The sequence below is a fragment of the Oreochromis niloticus genome, linkage group LG4 (assembly GCF_001858045.2).
Source record: "Oreochromis niloticus isolate F11D_XX linkage group LG4, O_niloticus_UMD_NMBU, whole genome shotgun sequence".
Lineage (NCBI taxonomy): Eukaryota > Metazoa > Chordata > Actinopteri > Cichliformes > Cichlidae > Oreochromis > Oreochromis niloticus.
This window is the reverse complement of record NC_031969.2, coordinates 16891115-16907396: the sequence shown is the minus strand read 5'-3', so window position 1 is coordinate 16907396 and position 16282 is coordinate 16891115. Positions and strand designations below refer to the sequence as shown.

General features: G+C 40.1%; 1 protein-coding gene across 1 annotated transcript; it reads left to right on the top strand.

The window, feature by feature from the left end:
• The first annotated feature begins 856 nt into the window (after window positions 1–856).
• il12rb2l (interleukin 12 receptor, beta 2a, like) lies at window positions 857–15599 on the top strand. Its single transcript, XM_003452851.5, has 16 exons — window positions 857–1013; window positions 1453–1545; window positions 7746–7893; window positions 8001–8152; window positions 8316–8449; window positions 8610–8751; window positions 9190–9266; window positions 9353–9611; window positions 9727–9918; window positions 10044–10148; window positions 10240–10383; window positions 11916–12068; window positions 12219–12285; window positions 12573–12678; window positions 13444–13761; window positions 14488–15599. Exons 2-16 carry the CDS (start codon window positions 1479–1481, stop codon window positions 14749–14751), a joined length of 2328 nt encoding a protein of 775 aa, XP_003452899.1. The 5' UTR covers window positions 857–1013; window positions 1453–1478; the 3' UTR covers window positions 14752–15599.
• The last annotated feature ends 683 nt before the right edge of the window (window positions 15600–16282 follow it).

Sequence of the window (16282 nt, the reverse complement as noted above, 5' to 3'; positions counted from 1 at the left end):
GCTTTATATCTAGGTCAACAAGTTCACAAGGGGTCACAAAAAAGAACAATATCTCATGTCATGTAAACATCCTACCTTCTGGAAACGCATGCACGAAGAGCCTCTGATGCTTGTTGAAAAATTATGAGGTTCAAAGGCTTAAGAACAAAGACATTTCCATGTTGCTGTGGTTTGTGTTTTATGTGCCGCATATTTTTTCAGCTGGTCTGTTATCTTAGCTTACAGTTTAGCTTTAGCAAACGGATAATACTGTTCTACTGCTGTATCACAAACACACTTACCATCCACAGATTTGTAATAAAATGGCTAGTGTATATATTTTAAATGCAGATGACCTTTATGACACATAGATTTCACATGAATACGTTTAGAGAACTTTCCTATAATTTTTAAAGGTTGCAAACAACCTTCAGGATATTCTTTTAAAAAGGAAACAAGCAGACAAGCGTGTTTCTTAAACAGGTAATGGACTTTAAAACAGAGGGAATTATGGTGTGTTCAAAAGTTTATATAAGCCCAAAATGCTTTATACACTCAGGTTAGTAGCTGTCATTTTAATTAGACACTTTCATACACATGCTCACGTTTGAACTCGGAAGCGGCAGAAATTCAAAACAAAACTACCTCAAAGTTCAGTAACCTACTTATATTACGCCACTTTTTGTCACGTGATATCTCTTTTTCTTTTTTTGAAATTATGAAAAGCGTTTGCGTAATTAAAAAACAAAAAATAAAAATACAGTGGGGACGGGTGGCGGTGTAGCTACGACAGACACGTTTCGGGACCTGCAGCGGGTTAGTGTGTAGGAAGAACTGACACGACTAGCTTATCTGCGAGCGCGCACGCGTGCGTGAGCTGACGTCACTGGCAATTCCAGCAACTGGGTGGAGCGACTCGGTAACTGCGGAGAGGAGAAATTACTGAACTTCACAGCAAGTTTCTCAGTTAAAACTAAAGCTGCGTGTTCCTGCAGAGCATGGGCGGCTCACATCTCAGCGTGTCTCACACGGAGGTAAATCATTTGTACCCTAATAACACTTAATATTTACTTAGAAATAAATTTAAAAAAAAATCATAATTAACGTTTGATAGAATTTGAGACTGAATAAAATTCCGAGTGTCTGGTAATTCTGTACTGTTTACCGTTATCACAAAGCTGCTGCCTCCTATCTGGCAATACGCCTATTTTCGTTAATCACCAAATGACTTTACGCTCCACTGCACCCAAGAGGAAGTCTGAAACTGTCAGTCTGTCTGCAGTTGGGCTATTTATGCCAGATGTTGTATCTTTGATACGGATGTAGTTGCACCACATGTTGCAGCTACAGGTCACTGCGTGAACTCTTTCTGTAAGACCAACAGAGTGTTTGACTATGGCTTGTGACTGATTATTATTATTGTTGTTGTTATTTTGTATGTGAGTGTTCTTGATGAATTTGGGCTTTCCGCAGGCACTAGATGCCCTTGTCTAAATGTGATGGCCACACCTATAACAAGGTGGCTTCTGTCCATCTTGGTGACCAGTGTCTCTGCTGCTGCAGCAGGTAGGCCTGTTCAAAAGCGCTTGTGCACAAATACTCATAAAAAGTACTTGCAGCTGCATTCAAAAGGAAGTGTTGTCGCTGTGTACCCCACAACTTTAACAACCGTAATAACCACAACACTTTAACACCCCATTACACTAACCCACTTAAATGCCATGCTATCTGCAGTGCTGTTTTCTTTAGAGTCATGTTTACTGATTATTTGATTAATTCTGTACTTTGAGAGGTTTTGCTTTATCATAACCCCTAAATGATTTGTTTTTCCTGTTCTCTAATGCTTTTGGGAAAAAAAACTCCCTTGCTATTATTATGATTTGTTTTATTTAGCTAAATTGTTAAACAATTGTAAAGCCTTTAAAAATATATAATGCTGCTTTCTTTGTTTAGTAATGCTTTGGTTAAAAAAAGTATTAAACTCAGGTGGATACAGCAATTTGTTGAAACATGTAAACATGCATGAAAGTAATATATTTATATTAATGTGTGTTTGGGATCATTGTCATGCTGATAAATCCAATCAGACGTTTTCCAGATATACAGTACTGTATGGTGGATTTATTGTACTTTTCTGTGTTCATAATTTCATCAACTTTGACAAGATCCCCAACACCACTGTCTGAAATACAGTCCCAAACCATGACAGAGCCTCCACCATGTTTTACTGATGACTGTAGACACTCACTGCTGTACCTCTGTCCTGACCTCCTCTATACATTTTAAAATTAGAGTCATCACCCCATCATTCCTACTGATTTTCAGTCCAGTTCTTGTTTAATTTGGCATTCCTCAGCCTTTCCTCCCCGTTTCACCCTTATTGAGAATTTTCAGCCATTCTTCCACTGAAACCATTTCTGATAATGCTTCAGTGAACAGTAGCTGAATCAGCGGAAGGGTCAGATGCATCTCTCAGGTCCTGTGTCAGGCCTTTGTTACATTTTTTCCTGTTTTTAAGGACGTGAGTTTCCAATAGTGTCCATCTGCTGTAGACAGCATTTTAGGCCTGACACTTGTTCTAGTTTCCTCAAATTTGTTTTAGGACACACTATGCCAAAATATGCCATGTTTTCAGCTAAAAGCTTTTTGGGAATCACCTTACAAAAATCCTATTTTATGCCTATCAAACTGTGTTATATTTGATATTTTTCTTATATTTAACTAAAGAAATACGAGCAAATGATCTGTTCATTAGACAGGCTGCTAGTAAAAAAGTGGCTAAATACAATAAAAAATGGGTTTTTGCTCTGGTGTGTGTTTTATGTAGGCACAACACTGGTTCATCCTTTGACTTTGATCCCTTTTCATGCTTGAATGATTCTTAGGTCAGTGTTAAGTGGACCTAAAAACAGTGTGTGGACATTCCTGAGTGAAAAAAGGAACAAACAACCAAAGAAAGAAACATGTTCCAAGGGAACTAGACCACTTTAAAAGATTACAAGACAGTCTGGCTCCTCGGATGCAACATACAAAGAAAAGAGGGTAGCTCAAGACTTTTGCACAGTACAAGGGAATGCAGACTAATCTAAGACCAGACCAAGTATGTTAAAGCTCAATTTTCACATTATTTTCCACTTTTTAACTAGGCACATGAACCTACTATCCATAAATGAATGAGTATTTTAGTTCTTAGTAAAGAACTGACCTGTACAATAACAGAAAATGTTAGCTGGGAGCTTTATGTGCATCATGTTTTCCTGAAGCCCAGCACACAGTTTTGATAACAAATGCGGGTCAAATCCCTTTAACTATTTATTTATTTGGTGGCCCATCTATCACACCTAACAGTCTTTCCTCATTGTTTGTGCTGTTTTTAAAGAGAAGTGGTCATAACTGACTAGACTACACTTGTTTTGGACCCAAACTGCTCATTTCCTGTTCTGCAATCTGCTTTTCTGCAGTTGTCTGCATATATTGAACGGGTTACTGCTAAAAGTGTAGAGGCTTACAAGAAACGTGTAAAGGTGGCAATCTTGCGATGAGTAAAATCAAAGGTATGCGTGTGTGTGCGCACAGATAGACGGATGCGCGCACATTTTTTTTTCTTGTGGTTGAGAACAGTGTTAGATCTATTGCTTTCTCCCCCTTTTCTTCATCATCTCTCACTTCCTGTATCATTTTATAACAATTACAGTCACCTTTGCTAAAAGCCTTATCTTATACAGTCTTATTAAATGTTAATAAATGTGGAGAATATGGTTGAAACTGACGGTAAATCAGTCGTGTTCACTCTCATTTCTTCACTCATTACATGTGCCTGAGTTTGTGAGTCATTGTAGCCTGGCAGTCTGTCACACAGGGTCAGTTTGCTTTACTGTGATTCGTGGGGATACTACCAAATATAGTTTTACTGCAGATGTTTTGTCTCTTTCCTTTTTTTGTGTTTTGTTTCGTTAGTTCTTTTTTCCTAGGAAATGAGACAAAGGAGCTGATTTAAAACACATCTGGAGCTTTTTAACAGTAAAACTCTTATAAAAAGCTAAACTAGCTCCCACTAGCAAGACACAGAACCACATTAAACAGTGTCTGCCGTTACTCTACAAATACTCATGCTGTTAGTGTGTTTGGGTTTTAGCAGCAGTGAAGGGGACTGGTGTAGCAAGAGAGCCAGGTTTGACAGGACTGCCAGAAACTGACTAGAGAAGGGAGCTAAGGCTGGATTTTGGAGAAGGGAGAGTACATGGCAGGAACAGTGTGTGGTTTAAGTAATGTGGGATCTTGAAGTGGATGAGTGCAGGCTGATTAGATGGACAGCGAGGTGGGAACTTGTTGCAGTTTTTCATTCTGTACTTCATCTCTCCTCTGTCTTCCTGCACCATGTGAGCTGGGAGTTTTATATTCAGCGTGCTGCTGTGTTGCATGAGGGTAGGTTTTTGGTTGAGCAGCATTGAAAGGACAAGTTGTGGAACACATCTGGGAAAGATTTTGTGCATCATTGGCCGAATTTCCTGCACTTTGTTCGTATTTTTGCACACGTTTGATACTTTTCTACATCACTTGATGTTAAAAATACCTAGTTAAAGTAATGGAAAACACACAAATCAGGCACTAAGTGGACCTCACCCGCCACTTCATTAAGCACACCTTGCTAGTACTGGGTTGGACCAAAGTCTGCCTTTATTCTTCTCGCAAAGATTCAACAAGTTGCCAGAAACATTCCTCACACATTTTGTCCATATTGACACAATGGCTGCAGATTTGTCTGTCGCACATCCAGATTCAGATCTGGTGACTGTGGAGGTCATTTGAGTGCAGTGAACTCATTGTCATGTTCAGGAAACCGATCTGAGGTTTGTGATGTGGTGTTTTATTGTGCTGGAAGCAACCATCTGACTCTGGGTACACTGTAGTCATAAAGGGATGGACAGTAACAATACTCAGGTAGACTGGCTCAAAGACTGCCAAGAAAATTTTCCCCACATTATTATACTACCAGCAACCTGAACTGTTGATACAACCCTGCATGGATCCATGCTTTTGTTTTTTCTTTAAATGCCATATTCTGACCCTGCCATCTGAATGTGGAAGCAGAAACTCCTCTATTACCCAATTCTGGTAAGCCTGTGTGAATTTTGACCTCAGTTTCCTGTTCTTAGATGACAGGCATGGCAGTTTAACAAACAGCCATACCAGCCCATCTGGCACCAACAGCCACATTAAAAGTCACTGCAATAACATTTCTCCTTCATGCTAATGCTCAGTTTGAACTTCAGAAGGTCATTTTATATGTGATGTGATGTTTGTGTTAACGAGAAGCATGTAACAGTTTAACTAATTAAGTGGCCTCTGAGTTCATACTAGAATATAATTGAAGCAGACTCCTAGACCTTTGTCATCTAGTACAGCGGTTCCAGACCCTCGGGCCACGGTCCATGAGTCGTTTGGTACCGGGCCGTGAGAGGCTCGGGTGTGAAATTTATGGTTTCCAGAGTTTTTATTGGTTTTTAGCGTTATTTTTTTCATCGTTTTTACTGTTAACTCGGTTTCCCTGGGTCTTTTCCTGTGTGTTACGAATAAATCTTCTTTTTTTTTGGTACCGGTGCTGGTTTTATTTTGTTGTATTTATCTGCAACACCTTAAAGGCCGGTCCGTGAAAATATTGTCAGACATAAACTGGTCCATGGCACAAAAAAGGTTGGGGACCGCTGATCTAGTATTATCCCTGAGGGTTCAACATGGATACAAATGTATTTTATTTTCTATCGTCTTTAGTGTTTAGTTCAGATCCGCAGAAAATCAGAGTATAAAATGCTTAGATCACCCCTTCCTGTCAGTGAATAATTATGTTATTTAATGTTAGAAATATGTTTTTCAGCTCATATTCACCTCATGTTCAAGACTTTCTCTACATTCAGAAGTTTTCACAAAGCCTGTAGTTACTTTTAGAAACCACCTGTTACAGAGTCTCAATAAAAATAATGCAACATTTCCTTATCAGTTAGCCCAGCGGTCCCCAACCCCCGGGCCTCGGACCGGTACCGGTCCGTGAGTCGTTTGGTACCGGGCCGTGAGAGTTGAGGCTCAGGTGTGAAATGTATGGTTTTCAGGGTTTTTATCGGTTTTCAGCGTTATTTTGTTATCGTTTTTATCGTTAACTCTGGGTCTTTTCACGTGTGTTATGAATAAATCTTTTTGTTTTGGTACCGGCACTAGTTTTATTTTGTTGTATTTATCCGCGACACCTTATTGCCGGTCCGTGAAAATATTGTCGGGCATAAACCGGTCCGTGGCGCAAAAAAGGTTGGGGACCGCTGAGTTAGCCAGCTAGCAACAATAATTCTAAACCTGGGGTTAAAAAGTGGATCATAATCCTTGTAAACATGACCCCTGTTTGGCAGCCCACAGTTGGCAGTCAGCTAAATTAATCTGAAATGTAATGTAATGTTCTCCCTGCCTTGTTGGTATAAGCCCCCCACCCACCCCCTCACGGGTTCATGTGGAATAAGTGTGGCTTTACCCTTCCTACACCTTCCCGCAGTTCACCCAGACCTGCCCAGTGTGGGACTACTCGGGCCTGTCTGCTGGGACTACTACTTTTAGCATCTTTAGTGTAGTGGTTAACACGTTTGCTTGGCAAGCAAAAGGTTAACAGTTCAAGTCCAGCCGAAGACACAGATCCATTTGGTGTGTGAGGACTCTGCCAACCCAAAACATTAGGAACTATGTGCTGTGGCGAGAAAGTCGCTGAAAGCAGCGTGAATTTTTAAAAAAATAAAGTACTGACACCGAACCTTCTCTTCATTTTACTTTCTGGCTCCTCCATGGGCTGTGTGTGCACAACATAGACATTCACTAAAAGATTTCATGTATAAACTGTACAAACTCATACCTGATATTGTTTTTTTAATAAAAAAAGACCCACTGTTGGAAAACAGACCTGCCTTTGTCTGAGGTTTATAGGAGTAATCCCTCTGCTTCTTTCATTGGGGCGATGTGTTCCCTGAGTGCCCCATGAACTCTACACCTGTGCCTTGAAAGATCGTCTGCCCACGTCCCCCCTACTTTGTGTTGACAGATTTGGGAGGGTGTGGAATCATGGTTCAGCGGATGGGCGTAGGCTAATAATGCAGCAGCTGTCTTTAATGGAAAGCGGAACTTCAAATCATAATCTAATGCAAACTAGACAGCTGTCAGAAAAACCATGTATTTAGTTTATTACAGAGACACTTTCTAAATCATATATCTGTAGGTGTGTGGGCTTGATTTCACTGTAAAATGATTGTATATGAGTGAGCATGCCTTTTTCTCATCACCTTTACTTGCATCTTGGCTCGATGGAACACGAGAGGAAGAGAAAGGAATTCAGGGTGTACAAACTAAGAACTATTTTTATTGAGCAAGAGAGAAACATGAGGAAAAGGAATATGGAAAAGGAAGGAATGAGGAAAAGGAAGAGGAAAGACAGAGGAAACAGTAGGAGTGAGGAAGCATTAATGGGAGGAAGAGAACAGTGAGAGGTTTGCCCTGTTTGGACTTCTCCTCTTTGGAGCTCAAAGGAGGGATATCCTCCTGCCTATCTCTCATGGGCAATAACAAAAGCATCCTAAACACACAAAGGGAAGCGGGTGAAACAAAAAAGGAGATATGAACTCACGTGAAACATAAAACATATTGAAAGTGGGTCTGAAAATAAAACAGGAAGAAAAACTACAAACAAAACCCAGATCGGTAACGGTGACTTGTGTTTGTCCTTTGTGTTTTTTCAGATCCGCCAGCTCCTCCCTCTAATCTTAAGTGCTTTAGACCATGTGACGAGACAAACTGCCATGTGGACATACAGTGCACCTGGGATCCAAAGTCAGACCCTAAGATCCCCACTAACTACACCCTGCACTGGAAGCCAACTAATAACCAGTAAATAAAAAACATTTTTTTATAGCTGTAAACAATAAGAAATGCCCCTCTCTGAATTTGTCTTGCACTTCGCCCGGCGTCGTGGCTTGTCTGGTCTTTTCTTTCAGCAACGGCCATGTGAAAGGTGGGACCAGTTTAGACGGTCGCATTCCTCGAAAGGACTTCTCCGGTGGAGAAAAACTTCGTGTTTGGGTCGAGGCCGTTAACCAGAATGGCTCCAACAAATCTCGGCCGGTTGTCTTTAACGTCGAAGAAATCAGTGAGTCAGTCCCACGAATACAAACGCCACCACAAACAACAGTAATAATAATCAGTTCCTAATACCGCAGCGGAAAAATGCTGATGTTTTGATGTTTATCTTCAAATGATTGATTTTCATTTAAGTAATATGAAGATGAAACTTGTTTTTTTTTCACCGCTAGCCAAGCCACTCCCACCTAAAGACATTACAGCCGAACAGGAACCATTGGAGTTTATGTGGAGCACTTCCTGCATAGAGTCTTCTCAATCCTGTGACATTCGATATCGGACTAAGGGAGAAACAGACTGGCCAAAGGTGTAGTTCGTTTAGGGGTTTTCTTCCCCATTAACAAATTAATACATGAAATAAAGTCCTTAAAAAAAGCTTATTAGGCAAGTTAAACTGTATAGTTTGAGAGACAAAAGTGTCATCCAGTGAAATTATGCTCAAGCTTGTCTTTTTTCCTCTTGCGCAGTTTGAGAATGAAACACATGGCAGCTACGCAGTGGAGGAACCGGACCCTTTTACGGTTTATGAATTCCAAGTTCGTTGTGCCTGTGGTGGAAGATTAATGAGCGACTGGAGTAAGATCCATAGCGTTAGGAGTGCAGAGTCAGGTGAGAGTCCTCATTTGGAGTAATAATAATGATAATAATAATAATAATAACTTAGATTTTTATGGCACCTTTAGTGGAACCTAAGAAATGTCACGAGGATTGCATCACTTTCCCAAGTTTAGCATTTAAGAACAATTCAAAAAAGTTCATGTTTCTCTGGGTTTTTTGTTTTTTTGTCAAAAAAAATCTCTTTAACAGTCTTTCACATATTACATCAGAATTGGGAAGCCACTTGAATTGTAGCTGATTACTGTAGCTTATCACAACAACATGTCTTTCTTGCAGGTTAGGTAAAACGTGTTCATTGGGGAGTTTTACCTTAAACTGTAATTGTTCTCTTAGATGTTTTAGTGGCATGTCTTTTGTGCAGCTAGAAGGAAAATGTTCTGAGGTCGCCTTATCTCCCTGGCTTTGTTTCCTTCTTGCAATGCCACGCAGACCCTGTTGGAGAAGTGGATTTATGGAGGGACTGCGGTATTTCCCCTATAAGCTCTGACTGTTTTCTGACTTGGAAGGTAGGCTGAGAACTAACTCGCTCACTCTGTCTCACCATGAGCCAACTCATCCCTCACTCTCCTCGCCTTTTCTCCATTCCCTCCAGAGTCTCTCTGATTCTCAGGCGCGTGGGTTCATTCATGGATATAACCTCACAATTTTCTACAGCAACGGGTCTGAATTGCAGATGTCCACGGCCGAGCCAAACAGGCAGTACGTGCACGAAATTGTGGAGCAGTTGTGCAGCAACGGTACCACGAAATGGTTCCTCAACGCCACTCTGAAGGATGTGTCATCAGTCAGCATATTTGCCTACAGTTCTCAAGGTGCCACAGATCAGTCGTTTCTGACTATATCAACAACAGGTAAGAGACTGTGCAGACTTTCATAAAAACTACAGGAAGCTTTGAAGCCCCTAGTGGCATCTAACCATCTCCGATAGTGGATACATTTAACCTTAAGCACTGGTCTCTTGCTAAGGTAAAGAAGAAAATGCTGTAAAAGTTGGCCTCGAGATGAATAAAGAGAACCTCACAGTGTCCTGGGGCCCACCGTCTGACGTCTCCGAGCTAAAAGAATACGTGGTGCAATATAAACAGGCAGGATCTCCACCTGGCCGAGAGTTTGACTGGATAAGAGTGAACAAAAGCCAGAACACAGCATTTTTTAAAGGTCTGTAATGTGTCAAACCTCATTAATTAAAAGAGTTGTTGTTGTTATGATAACTATTGATTGCATTTTGAACTTGAGTGAATTCTTGAACGTCCCTGTTGTGTGTTGTATGTCTCCACCTACAGGTCAGTTTCAGGAGTACAAAGCATACCAAGTGTCGGTGTTCAAGGTATTGAACAGCAATGAAGTCCTCCATCTCTCCTCAGAGATTGGATTTTCTCATCAGAAAGGTGGCGCTCTCTGCTTTGTTCCTTTGATGGTTTCAGGCCATTGTAGCCTCTTTTCTGTCATCATAATAATTTTTTCTTTTATCGTAATCAGTTCTGTTAGCAGTGCCGTCATTTAAGGTGGAAACTCTCCTTGAGACTGAGGTGACTCTTCACTGGAAGCCCATTCCTCTCTCCGAGCAGACTGCCCGGATCTGGTGCTACGAAATTGGATACAAATGGTTGGATACGCAAAAAGGTACATAGCAGCAAACTATGTTACAGTTCAGTTATTTCTGGCTGATTTTTACAAAGCTAACTGTTCATAGTTAGTAAAGTAGATAACATGCATGCTTAAAATATAAAGCACATTACATATGAAGGGAAAAAAGACAGAAAACAGGATAAAGATTTTTCTGGGTTGTATTTATCAAACATCTCAGAATTAATCCTATATAGCATAATATACGCTTTGTGTTTTAAATGTGTTTCCGATGTATTATTTCTGCCTTAAGCTCAGGTCTTGTACCAGAGGTCTGGGATTTTGAGGGCTCCGCACAGTATCTTAACTCTTCCCAGGACATTCCCCGAATCTGCTAAGGCCACTCTCTCAGATTACACCCCCTAACGGTCCCATCAACCACTGGGTCCACTCTGGACTTCCACGCCTATTCCTACATAGCGGTCGTCTTGTGCTCCTTTTCTTTTTTCTAGCATTGCTGTCAGCTGGGATCACCTCATCTATCACAGCTGCAGTCCCCTGATGATCAACCACCACAGTGTCTGGTTGGTTGGCCAACAGCTGTTGCTCTCTGGGAGTCCCACAAGACCTTAGCCCTGTTGTGCCACTTTCAGAGGTGTGTCCCATTGGGGCGTGTGGACTAATACTTACGTGGCCCAGATGTGCCTCCACTGTATCCCAGCCACTTGGATTGTGCTTCTGACTGTACATTGTCTTACGGTGTGAACGATAGGTTCAATTGACACGTACCATACTCGAGAAGGACTTCCCTCCATCCCCTCTCCCCTGCAGGCTTGCGCTCACATTGCGCTTAACTGTCTGGGCTAATTCACTTACATTTCCTTTAGCGTCACAAATACTTTTTTACTCTTACATAAAGCTTTTGCAGAACCCAAGGAGTTCATGATTCTGTGCATTTTGTGGCTGAACTGAGTGAGAGGTGACACTCTGCTCTCTCACATACTACTACTGAACCCAGTGATTTTTATGGGGGCGGGTGTGCGGTGCAGATAGGAATGCTACTAGATTTGCACTGTGCTCAAGTCCAGATGAACTGTGTCCCAGCCCACCTTTTCAAGCAAACAAAGGCAACTTACCGCTACCTCACTTCTTTTCTGCCATAGTTGTAAGAACTGTCACAAGCCCAACTTTATTGACACCTGCAGCATGAACGCATGACAGGAATGTGCCATGGTCTGTAGTGTTGGACCTTTGATTTTGTGGTTTTTGGAATATAAACTCTGGTCTAATAATTAGCATTTTCAGTTTTTGATTATAGTTTAGAGTTCTTAGTTTACTTTCAGTGTTTTTCTTTATTTTTGTAACAATAGTAGCCTAATGTCTTTGTGCTTTAGTCATTTCATCATAGGTGATGACTATATACTACTATATAGTAGTATAATCCTACTAATTTGATCTGTCTGACATACATGCATTATTAATGATTAACACCCGATTAGTGATTTCCTGCTCTGACATATTTGATACATAAAGACTCAATAACTTTGATTACACACGTAACCTCACTCCAGACATTTTCTCTCTTTCAGTGTTCAATGTAAATGCGTCCAATGATCATCAGACCTTCACGCTCCGTGATCTCAGTCCCGGCAACTATGAGGTGTGGATGAGAGCCATTACTGATTTTGGACATGAAGTGAATGCCACTGAAACATTCAAATTAAACCACCAGCAAGATATTGGTATGACGTTATGTTTTAAATTGTTGTTGGTTTTTCTTTATTTTTCTTGCTGGATCTAACTAACTTGGGGTGTAATGGATTGTGCAGTGTTATAAGATATGAACTATTTATTATTTCTCTAACAATGATCACTTCTCCCTCTTTTTTCAGGGTTATTGATACCAGTTCTGTCTGCAGTTGTGCTCCTTTGTGTGTGTATTGGTTGCATTTCACTCAGGTGAGACGATCATCTTAAACTTATCTCTCACATTTTTTCTATCCATACTTGAAGCACATCACAATTGTGTTACGTACTGTTAACAAATACTTTTCTATTCTGAATAAATGTTGAATATCATGAGAAATATAGTCAAAAAAATCACTGTATGCCAACAACAAGGACACAAAACATGTTAAATTCAGACTCTCTCCAGTTTTGTCTTTATGAACGTAGTTACTTATACCTTTTTATGAGGTGATCTCCCAGTCTAACATATTTGCTGTTTACTGTTTTGTCTCTGGCAGCGTCTGTCCAGGACCAATCAAAGCATGTCCACTGATATCTTCGTGCGTCAGTGAGAAAGTGCCTGATCCCCGCAACAGTCACATCTTTAAACAGATGAAGCATCAGGTTAGACTGAATGAAACGTAATTGTGAGGTTTCTATAGACTCCTAAAAGTCTTAATTTTTTTTTTACTGAATTTGTTATAGTAAAAGCCTTAAGTTAGGTAAAAAACAACTTTAAGAATTGTTTCAAAAGTCCTTTAAAAACACTTTTTGATATTGTAAGTAATTAAGAAAATGGCTCTTTATAGATCTGTATTACAGAAACAACAGCAGTCATTCTGTGATGTGAAAAAGAAAGTTGTCATAGGACTGTATGCAATCCTGTGGAAAACTAAGTAGACATCTTCATTCAGCAGCTTGTAGAGCCACGTTTAGCAACAACTTAAAGTGTTTCCTGTATGACTATCAGTATCTCACAGTGTTGTGGGGGAATTTTGACCCACACTTCTTTACAACGTTGCTTCAGTTGGTTGAGGTTTGTGGGATTTTTTTTTACACGCAGATCTCTTAAGTTCCCACCAAAGCATTTCAATCAGGTTTAGCCACTGCAACATGCTGAGTCTTTCCTTTTTTAGCCATTCGGTTGCAGATTTGCTGCTCTGCTTAGAATCATTGGCCTGTTGCATGACCCAGTTTGGAGCATAATTTGCTATACAGAGGAGCTCATGGTGTCCTGGTCTGGCTCCAAAACAATCCCAAGGATACTAATGACAAAAAAATAAGCTAAATCAAGACCAATACCAGTTAATGCATACAGGTCGCTGATATATAAACTCGGCTCAATGATAATCAAGAAATGGTTTTTTTGTTTTTTCTGTCTCTCTGTAGTTTAATGATCCTTTGGGGTGGATATGCATTCCCGTCTGTGAGCCACAGCCCATGATCTCTGTGCTGGAAGTTGTAAAAATAAAGTCCCCAAATTTAGACCCTGATGGATTAACAGGACCACTGACGGGAGACAAGTTTTCACAAGATGATCAGAGGGAGGATGCTGTCCCAGAGGAGAGTGGAAGGTTGGACCGCAGATATGGAAAAGAGCCCTACAGCAAAATGGTTGATTCCGATGAGGAAACGAGTGGCAGCTCGTCAGAGGAAGAACAGTTCACATCTGGTTACGAGCAACACTTCATGCCCTCTCCTTTAGAAGTAAGTTTTATTAAAGCCTCACACCTGATCAGGGACATTATTCTCATTTTTTTCTTTCTTTGTTGCTATTTATTGACTTTATTTAAAAAGGGAAAATATACAAATAGTAAAGTAATACTATTTTACCTCAGACATACAGCTAGGCGCTGCTCCAGGTCAGTCAGCTCACTGAAATTATTTCTTTGCGTCCTCGGATGTGCTCCCAACTCTGCCAGCAAGAGCTCAAACTGACCCGCTGACATCCTGGAATATGTACAAAAGCAGCTGTGATACAGCTTCAAGTCCTGGATTAAACCATGAAATTCTCTCTGCTGCTCCCTTCTCGTGAGAATTGGATGGAACCAGGATCTCAGTTTCTTGCTTTTCTAGTTTAGAAACATCCGGACCAGCTCATCATTGCTTGATGTCGACTTCATTTTTTTCACTGTGTGCTTTTTGAGGGCAGATTTTCTCCCAAAATGCATCACTTTTGGTGTTTGTATACATTAGACGACAAGTTCAGATCACAAAAATTCAGAATTTCGTATGCTTGGTTTGTAATGGCCTGTAGTCTCCAACTCTGTCATGATTTGCAGCTTTTGCATTGGTATATGACCATATCATGTTGAGTTTTTGTTTTTTTATTCCACTATGATGTCACAATTCTGCCAGTCTTATATACACTTTGCAACTAAAGACGCTCTTATTTATTCAAATCCTTTTTTCTCTCTCTCTCTCTCTCTGTAGTTTAATGAGTCCTTGGACTTTATCTGCATTCCCGTCAGTGAGACACAGCCCAAGAACTCTGAGGGATTAATAGGGCCAGTGGCGGGAGATGAGTGCTCAGAGATGGAGAGCCAAGATGATCAGAGGGAGGGTGGAAGAGAGGTGTACAACAAAATGGATGATTTCTATGAGGAGACAGGGGATTTCTGTAGTTCATCAGAGGAAGAACAGTTCACATCCGGCTATGAGAAACACTTCATGCCCTCTCCTTTGGAAGTACTTTAACATTGGCTATATCTCCACACCTCATCTGGCACATTGTTTGTTTGTTCGTTCAATATACGATTGTTTAAGATGAGAAACCTCTGGACAGCCTTTTTCTTGAGATGCCTGCAGAGCATTTGTGTCACTGGAAAGATTTGTCTGCTGAAGTTGATTTTATGTCTCTCTCTGTCACAATTTTCAGCTTTTTGCATTAGTTTGTTTCATCATATCATGTTTAATGTTTGTTTTTAGGCTACTTTTTCTATTTCAGTTAAAATCGACTCGCTCTGCATCCCACATTTTGCCCTGCGTTGAGCCTGACTATGACAACACCAACAGCAGTATTTTTAAGAGTCGAAACATTTGCAGGATGTGCAGTAGTTTGTGATTTATTTCGAATCTGCACATTAACCCTAATTAAAGTGCATAGAGTGACAAATTATACTGACATCACCTGCTAAAACACTTTATGGTATTATAAAGTATCTCAGGAAACTCAATAAAAATAAAAGTTATGTGTACAATTATAAAACTGTGTTGTTAAATGCAGCTTTAAACTGATTTTTTTTTTTCACATAAAGCGTCTTTAGGCAACACTGGATCTAATTTGATCATATCTATGACCTATATGAAGTCACTGGAAATTGAGTCTGAATTTGTAGCTATTTACTCACACACATGCTCTGTAAATGCCATCCATCCACTCTATTCCACTTATCCAATCTGTGGTCGTGGGGTAAATGCCAATCCTTTGAATTTGATTTTAAAATGATTTTGACTGTGTTGGAAATATTAACATCCTTCTTAGTTTTTTACATTGTTGCACAATATACTTTATATTTTGATAAATAAAATGTCTGTCAAATACATGTACAGCCGTCACATTTGATTTAAATGACTAATATTGACTGTTTAGCAACACCATGCTGGAGGAATATGGTTTAACACACAGTTCAAGTGTAATGATTAGAGATTACACTTAATGACAAAACCCACAAGGCCATAATTGTAACACATAGATAGATAGATAGATAGATAGATAGATAGATAGATAGATAGATAGATAGATAGATAGATAGATAGATAGATAGAATAATAAAAGTATATTTTGGATTATGATTGCAATTTTAAGATCAGATTTGGGTGGAGATGATGATCAGGGATGTTTTATGACAGAAGGATAGCAGCAAGAGTGAAAGAGAAGGTTTACAAGATGGTAGTAACCTGCTATCATGTATGGTTTAGAGATGGTAACAACAACAAAAAGATAGGAAGCAGAAGTGAAGATGGACAGGATTAGAGGGACAGCTCTGGAGACAAAGTTAGAGGCACAAGGCTAAGATTTTTTTTGGACATGTACAGAGGAAGGATAGTGTTGAACATGGATCTGCCAAAGAAGGAGACCACAGAAAAGATTTGTGAATGTAGTGACGGAGGAAATGCAGAGGGTTGGTGTGACAGGGGAGCTTAGAATACAGTGAGATGGTGGCAGATGTTCTGCTGTGACCCCTGACCCCTAAAGGAAAGAAAAAAAAACGAACTTCTGTGCAAT

Bases quoted from the DNA above. Each gene is read 5' to 3' on its own strand.
- il12rb2l (XM_003452851.5), top strand. From the start codon at position 1,479: ATGGCCACACCTATAACAAGGTGGCTTCTGTCCATCTTGGTGACCAGT. The intron at 1,546-7,745 runs GTAGGCCTGTTC...GTGTTTTTTCAG, and splicing joins TGTCTCTGCTGCTGCAGCAG to ATCCGCCAGCTCCTCCCTCT. The intron at 13,762-14,487 runs GTAAGTTTTATT...CTCTCTCTGTAG, and splicing joins TCATGCCCTCTCCTTTAGAA to TTTAATGAGTCCTTGGACTT.